This window comes from Xenia sp. Carnegie-2017, unplaced genomic scaffold (assembly GCF_021976095.1).
Source record: "Xenia sp. Carnegie-2017 unplaced genomic scaffold, XeniaSp_v1 HiC_scaffold_23, whole genome shotgun sequence".
Classification (NCBI taxonomy): domain Eukaryota; kingdom Metazoa; phylum Cnidaria; class Anthozoa; order Malacalcyonacea; family Xeniidae; genus Xenia; species Xenia sp. Carnegie-2017.
This window is the reverse complement of record NW_025813486.1, coordinates 20,643,792-20,662,319: the sequence shown is the minus strand read 5'-3', so window position 1 is coordinate 20,662,319 and position 18,528 is coordinate 20,643,792. Positions and strand designations below refer to the sequence as shown.

Here is an 18,528-nt window from a genome sequence, read left to right as displayed (position 1 = left end):
TACACAAAAATCTTACTTATATTAGTTTACAAGGTGTTTTGAACAACATAAATCGATCTCTTTATGAGCATTACTGTAATGGTTGATCAAGCAATTTTAAATAAATGACTTATCAACAAATATGCATTCTTTATATATATAGTTTACATATATCTTACATTTCTTCATGTGTTGTAGGACGATATGTGTATGCTGAAATGCGATACTATTTACAAGGCAAAGCTTGGTTGCTGGGAAATTATAGCAACAACTCTGTCATGTGTTTTTCTTTTTCGTATTACATGGATCGCAGTTATTATGGGACATTAAACATCTACCAAGAATATTTTCATAATGGATACAGTCCTTTACTGTGGTCATTAAGTGGTGATCAAGGAACTAAGGGGAAAAAAAGGCCAAGTCACAGTTAATTTTACAATGGGTCTATCTAGGGTACGCAACTTACGCATATTTTTACAACTTAAAAATAAACTTCGGCAGTTTGTCCAAGCGACTTACTTTTTCTTCATAGTTAATCGTTGAAGCTATCGTGAGTAGATACACAATAAACTGAGACAGAAAACATTGAATACAATAAATAAATCAACTGTAAACTTTCAATTGTCAATCAATGTTTTATTTTCAAAAATTGTCTTTTCAGATTGTTCCAATGGTTCATTTCTCTCGTTTCTAAATAAGAAAAGTAACAAATGTCCCAGCTCTACTTACCAGCCGTACACAAATCAAACTCGTTGTCTTACCTGTAATGATGGTAAAGGTACCATCAATATTGGTGCTGGGAGTGAACAAGAATGTATAAAAGGTAATTTTTCACATTGTGAGTTAAACGTCAGTGCTGGAAAATTAATATACTATGAATATTTTTTAACTCTTCCTTGGTTTTTATATTAAAAGTAATAATCTAAAAAGTTGTATATACCTTGTTTACACGGCTAAATTTGATAATGTACTGATATATCATATGTTAATTTGTAAAAATTCGTATTTTTGGCAAGTCTTTCGACGCTCCATTCCGTACAATAGAAGTGAAGACAATGCATGCTGTTGATTTTCTTTATCTATTTTATAAAGCAGTAGTTTGAAAATATTTTCTTATGATTTTTTTAATTATTGAATATCAAGAAATATTTGTTTTGATTACAAAAGTAAGTTTGTGCTTCAAGGGCTTCGCAAGGAGTTCAAAGAGAAGCGCAAACCTTGAAACAGACAGAAAAATCAATGCTTTCCTCCTTTGAACAAATCCAATAAAAGCTTCACATGAATCTTAGTCTCATTCCCAGGCCTCTCTTTTGTTAGAGCATCAACGCTCATTCCCAGTTCTTTCGTTTGTTGATCTCAACCTTTTTCGCAGGTGCTTAACGATATTGGAACACAAACATTAATCTGTTAACAAACGCAATGCTGCATGCCTTACTACAAAGTGAAAAGTTGCGTCTGTAGCTTTTACGCAGGCTATGTCACGTTTAACCACTTATTTTTATTTACCTTCATCACGTGAGTAGCTCTCACCAAAATGAGGTTCGAACAAATAATCTTCTTAAAGCAATTTAAAAGCCTGGAAAAGCACGGCACTCTATAAATAAAACAAAAATAACATCACTTTCTCTAACTTCTGAAATAACAATAATTCTATTATACTACCAAATACATCTCTGTTAAATTGCATCGTAAAATTTGTATTGAGGTTAAAGCAAGAGAGTTCTTAAAATAAACGTAATGCTGCTTTTTTCAAAATTCCATATAACTAAAAGTTACAAGGACAGGCCAATAGCTTACATTCCATATTAAAAAAGTTTTAACGTACATAATTTGCATGTTGTTTATACAGGGTTTATATAAAAAAATTGAACAATCAGAAAAACCTCTCTAAATTCATCAGCGCGCAAGATCTTTAAAAACTTTAGTGAAATAGGTAGTTCGACTTCCAATAACTGCTTCATCTGACAGAAACTTTTGGCAAGTAAAAACGATTTCGTGGGAGAATTGTGTTACCGAAAAATGCTTTTGAAAAAACTCTTGCTGGAAAATCAAAAGAATAAAAAGCAATTGGAACAAGAAAGGTTAAAATATGGTACATGTTGTTCACCTTTTCAAAGTTTTATGAAATTAGGTATAAGCTTAGACAAACACTTGGCATTCAAATTGCAGATTATTTAGCGTTTTTTTTATTTGCCATGTTTTGAAACCTTCATGAATTAGTCATATTTGACTTAAATTTACCCTCAAATTTATGGATAATTAATAAGGATAATTTAAAAATTCCATTTAAAAATGAAAAATTCAAAGCAATTCGCAACTTAAATGTTATGCATTCGCATACTCATTAGCAAAATTTCCTAAAACTTCGTTACCTTTAAAAACATGTGTCATATTGTAGCCCTATATCTTCCAATTTCTTTTTACCTATATGACTTTTATGCGCAAGCTATTTCAAATGTGCTTCTCTGTAACACAATTTTTACGTTATAAATTTTTCTTATTTGAGACAATTTTACTTTCAGATAACGCCTTCGAAATCCAACTGACTATTTCCACGAAACATGTTTGCAAATCGTATGCCCAAATGACTTTAGTGTCGTTTTCCAAATTTTTCAGGGTTTTTTGACACACCATGTAGATTAGAATTACCATTATTATCGTTTAATTAAGATGCACACTAGGTAGATTTTGCACTGCCCGCTAATTATAAAAGCATTGAAAGCAAAGCAGGTAGAAAAATGTTAATTCTTGTTACAAAATGTAATGTTAATAAGTTGTTTGGTAAAATTCATGATAAATTTAGTGGACATTAAAGATATCTGTCTGTCCATGACTTCGTAAACTGGAAATCTTTTAACACAATTTCGGGTTTTTCAGCTGAACTTTCGACAAATGTTGCCAAACAGAAAAGAAGAATTGATAAACATTTTAAAAAGAAAAATCATTTTTACCTTTAAAAGTTTATGATGCTTTTATTATTTAAACTTTGCTGTGCAACATAGCGTTGCTTAAAAATCTGTTGTCTTGTGTGGTGTGTTTTTGTTTCATACAAATGCATTTCAGGCTTCTGCTTTATTTTTAACAACTAATATGGCTATTCAAATTTCGATATTTTTCCCATTCAGTCGAAAACTGTGATTTCCAAAACGGACTGGGAACGACTGTTTGTCCATGGCACAATGTGGAAGGAGACAATGACTTAAACTGGGAACTTCGTGCAGCATACTTAAAAAAATGAAGGCCCAAGTTATGACGCTACTGGTTCTAATTTTGGTAAGATAGAAGTGATTTATAATAGACGCTAGATTTTGAACTGCTTAACCAGCTGACAGCTTAAGCTGCAAAAAGCAAAATGATAGAGGTCATTCAATAAAAATTTGTCTTCAAAAATGACAACTCAGATTTTAAATGCTTGTCATCAATAATTACAAAATAAACACAATGGAACGCGTGCACTGGTTGGTTTAGAGCTGTGTTTGCCTTAGCCTGGGAAAAACGATATGAGCTCAACCAATCAAATCAAACAATCCATCAACCAGAATTTGCAAATCAATTCTGAGTACACTTTGACGAGTATTAAAACGTTCTGTTTGTTTCGCATTATTGTTATTTTACAAAAGAAATAAAAGATGATTTTCGTGTTTCCACTGGCTTATGCAAACCGAGGAGACCTTTGGGAAAATTTGAGAGCAGATCAATGCAAGCCTGAGACCGAAGGTCGAGGGTTGCACCTGCTCAAGAGTTCTTACCAACATCTCCGAGGTATAGCCTACACATATCTTACATTTTGTCATATGTTGTAGGACGCTATCTTTATTTAAAAACAAGATACAATGTACAAGGCAAAGCTTGGTTGGCGGGAAAATATCGCAACGACTCTGTCGTGTGTTTGTCATTTTCGTATTTCATGTATCACAGTTATTCTCTGACGTTAAATGTCTACCAAGAATACTTTTATAACGGATTTACTCTGTTACTGTGGTCATTAAATGTCGATAGAAGAAGAAGATGGGAAAAAGGCCAAGTCACGGTTAATTTTACTGTAGGTCTATCTAGGGTAAGTAAATTATATGTATTTATACTGTTTTATTAAATTTTGTCAATTTGCCCAAGCCATTTATTTAATTCACAGGTAATCTTTGAAGCCGTTGTGCGTAGACGACACCTCCACACTGTAGCTCTCGATAATCTTTCTTTTGCCCCAGGAAGTTGTAACACAACAACAAAGATGGCCACTCCTATTAATGCTTATAGTAAGTATTTGTTTTCTAGGAGTGTAAAGTATTTTGATTGATTGGTGTTACATGAGAACAACTATTGTCATGTAATTTCATTTATAAACTAACATTATATTAAATTATTATACATTTCATATTATATATTTATATTTTATCTTTAATATGCATTTTGGGTTGTTGTTACCAGTAGGACATAATCTAGTTGCTTGCTTGCATGCTCTAGAAGCTTCGTTACATACGTAAACACGTAAACATATATTTTAAAACGGCATATCTCGTTATTGTCGTTTGTTATTGAGGTAAACAAATTTGATATATCTTGCTGTCACTATGCTTTTTGTTAGTATTTGTTTTGTAGCAGTGTGAAGTTTTTTGATTGGTCACTTTTTTGCTTTTATGTTCTTGGAAATTTTTTCACTTTTAATTTGACTCATAGTTAATTACATAATGAGACAAGAAACATAGAATCCAATAAAAAATCAACTGTAAACTTTCAATAGTCAGTCAACGTTTAATTTCCAATGATCTTTGTTATAGATTGTTCCATTGGTTCATTTTTTTCGTTTGAAAGTGAGAAATGTGAAAAATGTCCCATCTATACTTATCAACCATACCCAAAACAAACTCGTTGTCTTACCTGTAATGATGGTAAAGGTACCATTAATGTTGGAGCAGTGAGTGAACGAGAATGTATAAAAGGTAATTTTTAGCATCCTTAGTAATATTTCTGTTTGAAAAATCAATGCATTATAAACATATTTTTGTTTTCATAATTTCCTTAGTTTTTCTAATAAAAGGAAAAATCTCCAACGTAAAAACTTGTACATACCTTGTTTGCCAGATTACATTTAATAATGCAGTGATTTGTCGTACGTTATTTAGTAAAAATCCATATTTCTTGCACGTCTTTCAACGCTCCTTTCTGGTACGATAGAAATAAAGGCACTACTTGTTGTTGATTTTCTTTATCAATTTTATGAATCAGTAGTTTGAAATTATTTATTCATGATTTTTTATTATTGAATATCGGGAGTATTTGCGTTAATTTTAACCTTTGTTATCTATATGTAACCACATCGAGGAAACACTTTGACAAAATACTAAAACAACAAAGATAAACTAAAACCATTTATACTTGAACAAGAATGTATAAAAGGCAATTTTTAGCATTGTTAGTTACACTTCAATATTGAAAAATCAATTTATTTTATAGTTATTATATTAACAAGTTTTTGCTGTCGCTACTTGGTGTTTAACGCCATAGGGTGATCTTCAGGAAACTGACAGATACTTTATTATTCACTGTATATGCAATTGTTTATGAGGTGTTAGATTATATAACGGCATGGACTACAATAAAGCATGCCTGGATTACCAGTCTTTAAATCTATATATAAATACTGTAGAAAAATTGAGAATTTTTGCATAAGTTATTTATTAATGGTGGATTGAGATTATTACCGTGAGATGCTATGGTATTAGTGTTGTTAGTAGATTTTTGTCCTTTTTCTTTAGTTGTGAATACATACGATAGAAATGTCAATATGGCTGTTTATTGTGTCGTTGTCTTTACTGTACCAAGTGTCTTTAAATTTGCGTGCGTGTTTTGTCTGTGCGCGTCCGAGTACTTTAGTTTCTGTCCAATTCTATGTGTGGTTATTTGCAAACGTATGTTCTGCCGGTAGTGAGTTTGGGTGTCGTCGTTTTATGGCGTTTTTGTGTTCTGTGAGTCTTGTTTCGATTTTCATCGATTTCTCCTATATGTATTGTTTTGACCAATTTTTAAATGGTATCATGTAGATTGCGTCGGTTGTATCATGAATTGTTGTCTTGTCTTTATGTTTGGTGAAATATGATTTGAGTTTTGCGCTGGTTTTTGGGCAACGTTTACATTGTCCAACAAGTCATGCAGTCATTTTTGATTTTCCGTTTATGTATTCATGGTAATGTGATCTTTTTTACTGTTTCATTGGGTTTTTCGTTACTTTTGTTGGTTTGTGTTTTGTTTTGTATTTTGTTTATAATTTTGTTTGTAAGTTTTCTAGGGTATTTTCAATATGAACATAATAGTCCAACATAAGACTTTTAAAAAAGCCATCACAGTAATAAAATAGATAAGGATTTATTAATAACGTTTCGTCTTTAACTTAAGACATCTTCAGATTAATTGAGTAATTTATATACACGAGGTTTTAAATACAAGTATATATTACGGGGTGTTAAATTACATGTGAGGGGAGTAGGAAGTTTAGATGACGGAATTAAGTGAGAATGGCGGTATATTAAAGAAGGTGAAGGGGAAATGAGTTGCCTTGGGTGTTAAGAGAGGGTTTAAGTTTGGATATGAGAAGGCTTTCATGAATCATAAGGTCATAGTTGTCGGAGGAGGAAGAGAGAATTGAGAAATCATTATAATCGGCAGAGTGAGATGTATTTCTTATATGAGAAAGAACTGCAGATGGTGGTGGACATAAGGAAGGCTTTCCTGTTAAGGAGAGATTCCCAAGTGTTCTGATATTCTGGTGTGTAAATGACGCGTGGTTTGACCCACATACGATGCACAGCAGCATCGACACTTAAATGAGTATACAACACCAGATCTCAGGAGTTTATGATTCATGAAAGCCTTCTTATATCCAAACTTAAACCCTCTCTTAACACCCAAGGCAACTCATTTCCCCTTCACCTTCTTTAATATACCGCCATTCTCACTTAATTCCGTCATCTAAACTTCCTACTCCCCTCACATGTAATTTAACACCCCGTAATATATACTTGTATTTAAAACCTCGTGTATATAAATTACTCAATTAATCTGAAGATGTCTTAAGTTAAAGACGAAACGTTATTAATAAATCCTTATCTATTTTATTACTGTGATGGCTTTTTTAAAAGTCTTATGTTGGTCTATTATGTTCATATTGAAAATTCGCTTTCCGCCTGGCAAATCTCTGGCCACGATTTTCTAGGGTAATTGTTTTTTACATATGTGGAGTATAAGTGGTTTGCGTTCTGTTTTCTTGGCTTCTTCGGTGTTACCATAAGTGTTAATTCTGTTGAAAAGTTGTTCGTATGCAGCTTATTTTGTGTTCTGTTGGGTGATTACTGTTGAAATCGAATGTTTGTTCTGTGTGGGTCGTTTTGCGGTACAACATGTGTGTTTAGTGTGCTGTTCTGGTCAGTAGGATATGTAAAAACTAAGTTGTTTTTCCTGTCTTCTGCTTAAGTGAAGGTTATGTTCTTTGTGGTATTGTTTATGGTGTGTAGGATATGTTTAGTTTTGTCTTTCTTGATTATGGCAAAGATGTCGTCGACACATCTTTTCCTTGTGATTCGAGTTGTTGCATGATAGTTTCTTCGAATTTGTGTGCCTAAATTTGTCTATGGTATGAGTTCTGTAAGGAGAATTCAGTGGAGAGGAAAAGGTTGTTGGTGTTTATTTAAAGTAGCATACTTATTAAATATACTAGCCGCTGACCATATACCAAATATCGTGATATGAACAAAACGTTCGATTTACGTATTTCTAGTGAGGTTAATTTGTTGAGCTATCTTATGTAAAACTCATATTTTCTTAAATAAAATAAATCGTTCTGAACTATTCGCGATCCATCGACATATTCAACAAAGGTTGACTAAGTGTAAAATGTCATTTTTGTCAATTTGTGTCGTGTCTTGCCAAGATTTGTCGTTTGTGAATAGTTCGTTTGTAATACTTTGTCTGTGTCTAGTGGTATGGATGTAAAAAAAATGTGTCGTCGTAAGATATCATGATTGTGTCTGGTTGTAGTTTAACGGTGTCAATATTCGCAACGAAGGTGGTGGCGTTTTTGATGGTGTGAGGTGAACTTTTGACTATAGGATAAAGAATGTTAGAGAAATATTTTGATAGTTCATATTTAGGTGATCCTGGAAGATATAAGATTTTTTTTAAATAATTTAGCTATTTCTTTGTTTTTTATTACTAATATATGAACAATCCGTAAAAAGTTGTACATATACCTTCTTTGCATAGTTAGATTTTATAATGCACTGATATTTCATATGCCTTTATAGTAAAAATCCAACTTTCTTGCACGTCTTTCATCGCTCCATTCTGGTACGATGGAAATAAAGACAGTGCATGTTGTTGATTTTTTTATCAATTTTATGGAGCAGTAGTTTGAAACTATTTACATATGATTTTTCAATCATTGAATATCACAAATGTTAGCGCTGGTTTGTACCATGGTTATTTATATATAACACGTTTACGAAATATTTAACAAATTACTAGTCTAGCATATACCCCCAAATATATCACATTTAAATTCTATGTCGTAAAATTTGTATTTAGGTTAGAAAAGTAGATAAAGTAAATTTATATATATCCTTTTCTTCAAATTACTTGTGATAATTACTAAGACAGTCCACATAACATTTCATAAAACGCAATTTTAACATTCATAATCTACAATTCGACATATTTTTCATTGTAAAATTACCATGGGTTTTACAAATATATTAATTATATAGAAAGATTTTCACTTTTGCTGGAAGAGCTTTTTGTTATTAAGTTGTTTGTTAAAATTCATGATAAATTTAGTGAGCATTAAAGATATCTGTGTGTCCACGACTTCAGAGACTGGAAATCTTTTAACACAATTTCAAGTTTTTCTGCTGAACTTTTAGCAAACGTTGCTAAAATACAAACAAGAATTGCTGATAAGATAAAAAAGTAAAATCATTTGTATATTTATAAGTTTGATGCTTTTATCATATGAACCTTCTGTGAAACTTAATGTTGCACGCACTTCATTAATATTTGTGTAAATGTACGCGTAAATTATTTCAATAAAATCATTTTAATTAACCCAGAATTTTGAGATTTGTGAATACAAAAGTACGGTAAATACTTAACTTATGTTTTTGAGTTTAAAATATACAAAATTAACTGCATGAATATTAATGTGAATTTACGAAATTAATTGCATAAATCATCTCATTTAACTCAGAACTTTGCGTTCTGTCAACCTCAAAATACGGCAAAGTCTTAACTTATGTTTTTGAGTTGAAAATATAGAAAATTTCAGGTAATTCAAATCATTTAAACAACTTTTTGTGTTGAAAATACACATATTTTTCTGAGTAAACAATTTGCTCATTTTTGAGTAAATTGTTAGGCACAAAATCATGTAGAGCAGTGCGTTAAGGTGAAGAGTTGTGCAATTAAGACAAGTTTTACAAAGTTTTGTGATAAATGTAATGAAATTAATTTTTAAGTTGACTCATAAATTATATTTTATTTACCGTATGGGAGGTCCGTACGGAAAAAATATTTTCACGAGGTCTCAAAAACCCAGCAATACACATATAATCAATATATGTTATCTTTAACCTGACCACTCCTGGTAATGCTTTTGGTAAGTATTTTTTTATGCCTTTTTGCAAAGTGTTTTGCAAGCTCACTCTACTACTTTTTATGTTTCTCGAAAATTTTCAAACTTATCCCAAGGTTTATAATTAATTTACATAATATGATAAAGACATTATTAAACACATTAAATATTTTAGATTTTTTTAAAATAACTTAACGAATATTGTCAAGTCAGCGTTTCTATTTCAATCATCGTTTTTATAGATTGTTCTATTAGTTCGTGTTGTTGTTTTTATTATTTCCGTTTTCTTTACAACTCTAAGATTGCACTTTCAAATCAATCTCTTGGATATTTCCTTCACCTCGTTACTAATTCCTGACCACCATCGCTAAATATTCTCCTGCTTTGCTTTTATTTTTAACATTTTTCAATTCCCAATCACGCCAATTGAAGATGCTTAACCTTTTGTCATTGGTGTTGCCATTTTAAGTGTATCAAATGTGATAAATGCTTTGTCAACTATACCCTGTGTATGTACGCTAACAAAATAAAGATTCGTTAACTAGAAACTTTGAAATATTGATGCATTTTTGTAGACTGCAATCCGGGATACATGTACAGTGTCGACCAATCTGATTGTATTCTTTGTCCCCAAAACACGTATCAACCAATGAAAAGACAGTTTCATTGGTTGATACGTGTTTTGGGGACAAAGAATACAATCTTTACTTATCAGTGTGCAAATGGTATAATGACGTATACCGATGATCCTCATGTTAATATAACCGACTGTAAAGAAGGTATGTTTTCCAACCTCAGCATTTTATGGATCTATTGTTGATAGTATCTACAACTTTTTGTTCAGAATGTCATCCAGGTCATTATTTTAATTTTATTGAAATGGTTTGTACAAAATGTCCCCGAAACTCGACACAAGAGAAAAAAAGGACAGATCACATGTGACGTGTGTCCAATAAATCTACCAATCACAGAGAAAGAGGGAAGTGTTTTTCAATCTGATTGTATTCAAAGTAAGTTGACGTTTTTGGAACACATCAAAATAATTCGGTCTAATGAAACCTTTTTCGACTTTAGATTGTAATGCAGGTTCCTATTTTAACAAAACGACTTTAAATTGTACCAAATGTAAAAGAAATAGTTATCAACCACAGACTGGAAAAACAAAATGTTTTGCGTGTGGAATGAACAAGATCACCATAGAAACTGGAGCTATTAACAAGAGACAATGCATTAAAGGTGGGTTGAATAGTGAGTGACAATGAAGTTTTTAAATTATTTTACTGGTGCGAAAAAACTATTAAACTAGATTAAACTACTGCACCTGTCGTCTGTTATTAAATATTTTGCTAAAAATATCTTCTTGTCCAATCTATATTAGTATCATGTGTTCACATGGATTTTCTATTCTCTCCAGGTTCTTCGCGCAAATTTATCGGAAAACTTATAAAGACTGTCATTTCCTATGCAATTGCGGCAATTTTGTTTCTGTTTTGTATTCTCTTGTTGTGTTATCTCTTTAGAAGGCGGATGAAGAAAAACAAAAAAATGGTGAGTAAAAAATAAGCAAAAACAATCGACATTTGACGTTGAAGCAGTAAATGCCTTATAAGCGGTGCTTAAAACTCGACACCGATGATCATTAGAAAGTATTCAATGCATAGCAATTTTACTGCAACTTTAATTGACTACTTAGACGAGATCCGGCAATGGCCGACCAATATACCAACGAGATCGCATCTTAAATCAAGGTATAGTAACTTCCTTATTCAATAAATTCATGATTATTTTTCCATAAAAGGATTTATCAGCTATTCAAATAACATCGATATTATATACACATAATGTATATACTAACAAGTTGTACATATACACACAATCTTTTGGTTGAACAAAAAAATCGACTTACTTTAACTTTTCTGAAAAATTTTGCGTTGAAAACGTTACTTTTGACGTCATAAAAGCTTTATCAAAACGTCATGTTTATAGAAATCACAAATTGCACCACATATTAAAATAGTACTCATGTAAATTTAAATGTCATTGAAATGAAACAGCACTTTTTCATGCCTTTTCATAGATCATAACTCTGAAACCAACTTAAATGATCCAGCAACGAAATTCTGACTTTGATGTGATCGAGACTGGAACAACGAATTTATGCTCCAGTCTCGATCACATCAAAGTCAGAATCGCGTGTATGAAGAACCGAGATGGGAATGAGGAACCTCCCGGATATGAGGAACCTATTATTGTAACATTTGACAAGTCTCCGCAGAAACAGAGTGTTGATCAATGCGAAAATTCTTCAGTCCGTGATTCAATTGAACATAATGGTGAACGATATACATCTTTGATATTACCCTCAGGCTGTAGAAATGACTTAGAAAGTAATGACTATCAACCACTGCTGAAGAATGGTAATGTAACAAATGGTGAAAGTGTTGATCAATACAAAAATTCTTTTGTCAGTGATTTGATGATTGATGAAGAGAAAGGTAAGCAATATAAATCTTTGATAAAACTTCCAGGAAATAGAAATGATACAGAAAATGACGGTTATCAACCATTGCTGAAGAATGGTAATGTAACAAATGGTAAAAGTGTTAACGAATATCGAAATACTTCTGTCAGTAATTCGATGATCAATGAAGACAATGGCGAGAAATATTTGACTATTATTGAATGAGACTTAGCATTCTTCACACCGACGTCAATGTTTGTTTTATTGCACAATTATAAATGTAGAATTCTTCAAACTATTTTTGTATGGAAGCTAAAACGTCTTTTGTGCTTCGAAATTAAATAATCATAACGGTTTGCTTTCGTCTTCCTCGTAAAAAACTCGTTGAAAACTCATCTGACTGACAGCGTAAAGCGTAATTTACACGAGCAAAGTTTCTATGGCAAAACTATATACACCGCAGGACTATATCCATGTAAATAAGTAAAATGTCTATTTGCCAAAGTTTTCTTTGACAAAGATTATTTTTTCGTGTCCATGGGATAGTTTATTCATTGCTTGCAGTAGCGTCGCCAGATAAATAAGCGATATTCATACATTCATATTTTAGTCACTAAGAAACAATTGACTTGAAAAGAACTTAATAAGGAAAAACATAAATATATGAAGAAAACACCCCTCGCTTATGGAGTTGGAGACGCCATTGTTTGCTTGTTTTGCAATTGATGCAGTAATAGCAAAAATATGGGATTGATTTTCAATACTCAAATGTATACTTTCGTGTTTTATCGCAACTTTTCTTTTGCTACACAAATGTGAAAATAAGCAAAGAATATAAAGAGGATTTTGGGCTGTGGTCTACTCAAAAACGCAAAAACGTTATGCGTGAATCGGCGTAACTGATACTGAAGGCTTCATAAAATTTGCGGTAAAGTGAATTGTTTAAAAAATTCTTAATTAATTCATGTTAAATTTTTCTTACGTGAAAGTCTTGTTACGAGAAGTTGCATTACGCCATGGCAAGCTTACTTTGCTGGTTCATCTACACGGGCAAATTCTGTGATCAATTTAATTTTCTATGGCAAAGATGTTTGTTGAAAAATTGGCATGCCAATTTTTGAACAAAGGACTTTGTAATAGAAACTGTCGTCAAATTTCTTGATAAAAATATTTTACAACAAAGACGCTATTAATCAATGAAGAGAAAAGTGCGTCAATAGAATAGAGTCTGATTTCAAAAATTAACTAGGGTCCAAGGATAGTGCAAAGTTTCTCAGAAAAAATGATCCTAGACCTGGAAAATAAAATGTGTTTCAACAATGCTTAGTATCAAACTTTGGCGTTTGGATAAATGCTAAACTGAAATTCATTGTGAGAAGTACTTATGTTAAAGGCTAAGCGGTTCGTTTTTTGACGAAAATACTCTGCAGCAGCCTATAAATGACTTGTAATTGCCAATGGGATTGTATAGACTTATATTTAGACTTATCGATTTATATTTATCAGTTTTTGACACACTTATATTGTAGATAATGCTTGAGTTCTGATTGTCTTTGTCAGAGATACAATCGTGTAAATAACACGAATCTGTGGTCCATTGAAAACCGTAGTATTTCTTGTGACATCTGATGCAGTTGATACACGAAGTAGCCACAACTTGCTCCAAGGTTGCATAAATTAACGTTAACTTCCTATGCGCACTTAAGTAGCGGATACATAATATGGACATTCGTCACGCCACTATCCGCTATCATACATTCGTCATTAATGCATCACAATTTTTATTATTATTATTAAACAAAAGTTATAGATAGAGAGAAGTGAGGAAGACTAATGAAACGATGATGGTGATGATGATGAACTATACATGGAAAGATACAAGCACCAGGTTTGAATGTATTTAAAGTTAGCTTCATGGAAGAAAAAACGCTTTATCTCAGAATTGACTATTTTGTTACACTATATTATGATAATTAAATGCTTTATATAATCCGATTGCTGTGAAGTGTGTTCGCTGTAATTCGGCGATGTTTTGAAGAATTAAAAAGTTTACAGAAATCACAACATTTTGTCGTTGCTTGCCAAGTTTATAAACGCTGCATTTGTTCACAATATCACTGTCAGTTTGACGTTAAATTTAATCCTTTTTAATCCTGTTTAATATGTAATCCACAATTGTACAATTAGAGCGCGAAGATTTTGCAACTTTCATTATTAAAGTCAACTTAGTCCCTGAGATTATATTCACTATTTTTTGTTTACTAATACCAAAATAATTTTTTGATATTATGCATATATAATGAAGTGCCAAATATACGTTTCTGTCAAAATGACGTCAATATGACGTCTGGAAGGGAGGGAGGGGATTTGCAGACAAGATGCCTTTTTTTCACGAAGCATGCGCTCCTAAACACCGAGTATTAAGAATTTTGACAGCCAGTATGACACCAAGTTGGTGTGGGAGTTTGTGAGAGATGTCATATTGACGTCTTTGGCAGAAACGTATATTTGACGCTACCCTAGTACAGCTAATTTTATTGAGATTTAAACCACATGCGCTATATTAATGTCTTCACCGTTTGATTTATTTAATTTGATTAGTACAGTTTCATTAGGACATTGTTATTGGTATTCTATGATACTATGCTATATCTGGCTAGACTGCAGTTTATCAGATACCGGATGTGCTAGCATGGGAGCATGGGCTTGTATTGTTATTTCAGCAAGAAAATACAATGTTTGTTTTAGATTGTAAGCACATTAGACAGTCTGAAAAATAGTTAGTTTTCTAAATATGGTTTTGGTTATAGTTAGGGATGGGTTGGTGTTAGGATTAGGTTTGTTGTTAGGATTAGGTTTGGTGTTAGGATTAGGTTTGGAGTTAGGATTAGGTTTGGTGTTAGGATTAGGTTTGGTGTTAGGATATGGGTCAGGTATGAGCAAGTGTCTATAGTTTTCATAAGGCAGAATTTCCCACCTTTTATTACTCGTGCTACGTCTATTTGTAGGACAGTTCCTGAGGGTTCCGCTAATCTACTGTAGTAAAGATCTATATTATAATATAAGAAAGCAGAGAATCTTAATTTTATATGAAATTTGTTTTTTATATTGTAGCGTGGTTGCATGTCACATGTGGTTGTATAAAAGTTAGATTTAAATAGGTACACCTATGAACTCAATTAGCCACTAAAAATCAACCTCACACACAAGAAAACTTTAAGTAGAGGTTGATTTTTATGCTTGAAAAGTGAAGAGGAAATCTTTCAAAGAACTGCAAAAGGTTTCCCCATCAATTGAAAGATTGGAAAATTGGCTTATTAGATGTTTGTAAATGTAGATCGTTCAGGTTGGTATAGTCCTGAGAAGGACTGTTTTTGTTGTTGTTGACTGACGTTTCGACAGCCTTAGCGGTAGTCAGTCCTTCTCAGCACTATACCAACCTGGACGATCTACATTTACAAACATGTAACGATACTCCCGGGTTCGAACCATTTACTTTAAAATTGGTTTATGTTACGCTTATCGGAAACTTTATTAGTAGATACTTGTGCTGTTTCATTGAATTTATTTCTTCTTCATGAATATTGCAATTTCATTTTTTGAAAGTTTGTTGCAAATTATGTTAAAGTTGTGTTGGGTTTCAACTGCACATTCGAGTACGTCGGAGACGATAGGGAACAATGCAGACAACATGGGTGGAACGGAAGTAAAGAGAGCAGAGAACGGAAGTGAGAGGAGCGTGAGAAGCGAGATACTTTGAGGAGTAAGAATAAAAATTGTTTAAGAAACCAAAGTTGTGATTGTGATTATTCTTCGTGTTCAGAAGACATTGGCACGGAGGTCAATTTTTCGGAATAAGTTCATTAAAATTATAAAACTCGTTTTCGGAGTTTAAAAGCTGTATATACAACGTGTTTATGCAGCTAAGTTTGTTAACAAACGGACATGTTAAAGTGGACATGTCGAAGCTTTACATCCCGTATGGCGAAATTGAAACCTTGACTACAAAGTATTGAAGTTGTTCAAAAAATGACTACGAATTTCCAAACAATTTAACATAATTTTCATATTTTCCATTTCAGTAACTCACTTACAATGATAAACTTGATGGTTTTTCTTTTGGTTGCTACGTTACAACAAGGTATGAAAGCTTTAATGATTGAACTTACTTACATATAAAGTTTGTTTATGTTGATATGAACAATCAGCAGTATATATATTTTATATACATAAATGAAAAAGTTGATGCATTTACTTCATAGACGGTAATATTAACCTTTGCTTAGCAAGCTTTAGTTTTTGTACTCTTTAAATAATGCTTTAAATAATAACTGATTTATTTGCTAACCGTCTTCTCTGTCAAATATATTTCGTGTGACGTTGGTATGTAAGAATAAAAGAAAGTGCCTTAAAGCCTGGAATTTGCTTACGAAGTAATTGTAATACTAAGAACAGAAGATCGTCGGCGTTTATCGTATGTATTTTTCCCAAGAATGCTGAAAATTACACGTTTGCGCTTGCGTAGCCAGTGAAAACCAGCCGTACGAATGAAACAAAAACTCTTTTTTCAATGTTGTATTGAAATTTAACTTGCCTTAGTTGATTTCTTGCATTTTTACTTACAGCGAGTGTTGACGCTAAAGTCTGTGACTTTGAACATGGCCTGGGTACGAATTTATGTCCATGGTACAATACTGGGAGAGTTGATGATTACAACTGGGCTGTCCACTATTCCCGAACGTTTGGTAAGTTCTGAAACACGAGGTTTTTTTATTTGTATGCAGGGAGACTTCGAGTTTCAAAATAAGAATCTGGTTTGATCTTTTGCAACACTGAGCGAATTAGCTGATCGCTTTGTTGTGTTAAATGACAATGTTTACGAAACGTTTGGCGCCATGCTGCATGAGAATGTCACACTACAATAAAATTCCAAGTAATATTTACTTTTTATACATGGAACCAAGATAACTCGGTTAGAGGTTCAGACGGAGTTGAGATGTGATTTCAATCATTGAGAACCTTACCTCCATTTGTCCGCATACTGTGTTTCATGATCCATCCAGTAGAAGAAAAGCAAAAAAAAACTTTTTACCGTCCTCCAATGTAACTTGTCGATTGTGACAGCTTGGTGGTACATGAGTATAAGAAGCATGCGATATATGTTCCTCGTTCCCAGTCCGCACTCTCTGTTTTAATAGTATTAACTCTGCATGGTTACTACGTAATGGTATTACTCGTGCTCTGGAGCATAGATACGTATAATAAACTAGATAGCGCGTTGCAATACAATGGCCAATCAATAGTGAAAGCCAAAGTAATTGGGCGTCCAAATTTTCATCATCCGATTACTAGGCCCCATTCCAGTAGTGAAACCCAAGTTTAATATAAAGCAGAGCTTTAATGATGACGTTTTTCTGTTATTTTTGGAACTTAAAGCTATGTATAAACATAGCAGATCTTGTAGAAATATGATTATGATTAGTGTTATTATTATTTTTTCGTAACAAGTGGGACCTTTCAGTATGGCGGCTCTGGCTTCACAGAAATAGCGGAGTGCTTTATTCAGTCTATTTTCAGATCAGTGCTCTTGAAGGGCACGAGTAGATGCTTTTTTTAACCCGAAATGCACTGCGCTGTTACAATTTGGCGACTGCTACTAGGAGCATTGAACTAAAATACATGGAACGCTACCCATAATAGAAAAGCCTGGTAATTTTTTGAAGCCCAAACTTACACCCAGACACGCGAGACTCAATCAATTTTTATTTCGCCAGAGAATCTCTAAAGGGCTGTTCATATGAGCCCGGCTAACCGGGATTTAGTGATGCATTAAATGATTTTGATGCATTGAAAGGGGGCAACACTTTAAGCGTAAAAATTACAACTGTTTACTAAGCGCCACAAGTCATTTCTGTTGAAATTCTCAAATTAGGCCAAACTGGCTGTTTCAATTTTAAATGTTTTGCGCTGTCATTAAATTAGTATATTGTGAAATTGCTCGAGAAGATTTATCTAATGATAAGTATAGAATCGTTTCCATTTGCCAAAATCATCGAACGCCTCACTGAATCCCGGTTAGCCGGGCTCATATGAACAGCCCCTAAGCACTAAATACGCGTGTGTGGGTGTAAAATTTGGCTTCAATAATTTGCTTCAGGTAGCGTTCCATGTATTTATAAGTTTAATGACTAGGAGTGATAAAGTATAATTCTTCCACTATACAAAGAGTGAAGCTATACTTTTACAAACAATACGAGAATACAAAATATATGGGCGCGATAGAAGAAGCTGTGCAGCAACTTAATGCTTGTGGCGATATATACGTTTAAATTCCTATATGAAAGCAATAATGGCGAATTAGTAAGATCAACACAGCATTATCAAAAATCATCTACATATTTATTATATCTTATTATATAAATACTAACATTTTCAAATGGCTTTGGCCGCGTAAAAAATCTTTTCGCAATGA

The 18,528-nt window shown here is 32.8% G+C and overlaps 2 protein-coding genes across 4 annotated transcripts in view; both read left to right on the top strand.

Annotated features, from left to right (window-relative positions):
* The window catches only part of LOC124448550, a 325,208-nt gene that overhangs the window by 125,585 nt on the left and 181,095 nt on the right, over window positions 1-18,528 (top strand). Inside the window, exon 49 of the mRNA XM_046999527.1 lies at window positions 10,670-10,831. Coding sequence (XP_046855483.1) covers window positions 10,670-10,831 — 162 coding nt within the window. The remainder of the gene's footprint in view (window positions 1-10,669; window positions 10,832-18,528) is intronic.
* Window positions 3,979-18,528, top strand: part of LOC124448552 (MAM and LDL-receptor class A domain-containing protein 1-like) — an 82,127-nt gene continuing 67,577 nt past the window's right edge. For 2 of the 3 annotated variants that reach the window (XM_046999529.1, XM_046999532.1), the window contains exons 1-3: window positions 13,793-13,944; window positions 16,139-16,197; window positions 16,682-16,801. In XM_046999529.1, the coding sequence (XP_046855485.1) occupies window positions 13,898-13,944; window positions 16,139-16,197; window positions 16,682-16,801 (226 nt within the window). In that variant the 5' untranslated portion in view covers window positions 13,793-13,897. Of the gene's footprint in view, window positions 4,037-4,111; window positions 4,233-13,792; window positions 13,945-16,138; window positions 16,198-16,681; window positions 16,802-18,528 lie in introns of those variants that run through there. The other variant, XM_046999530.1, reaches the window with a different exon arrangement.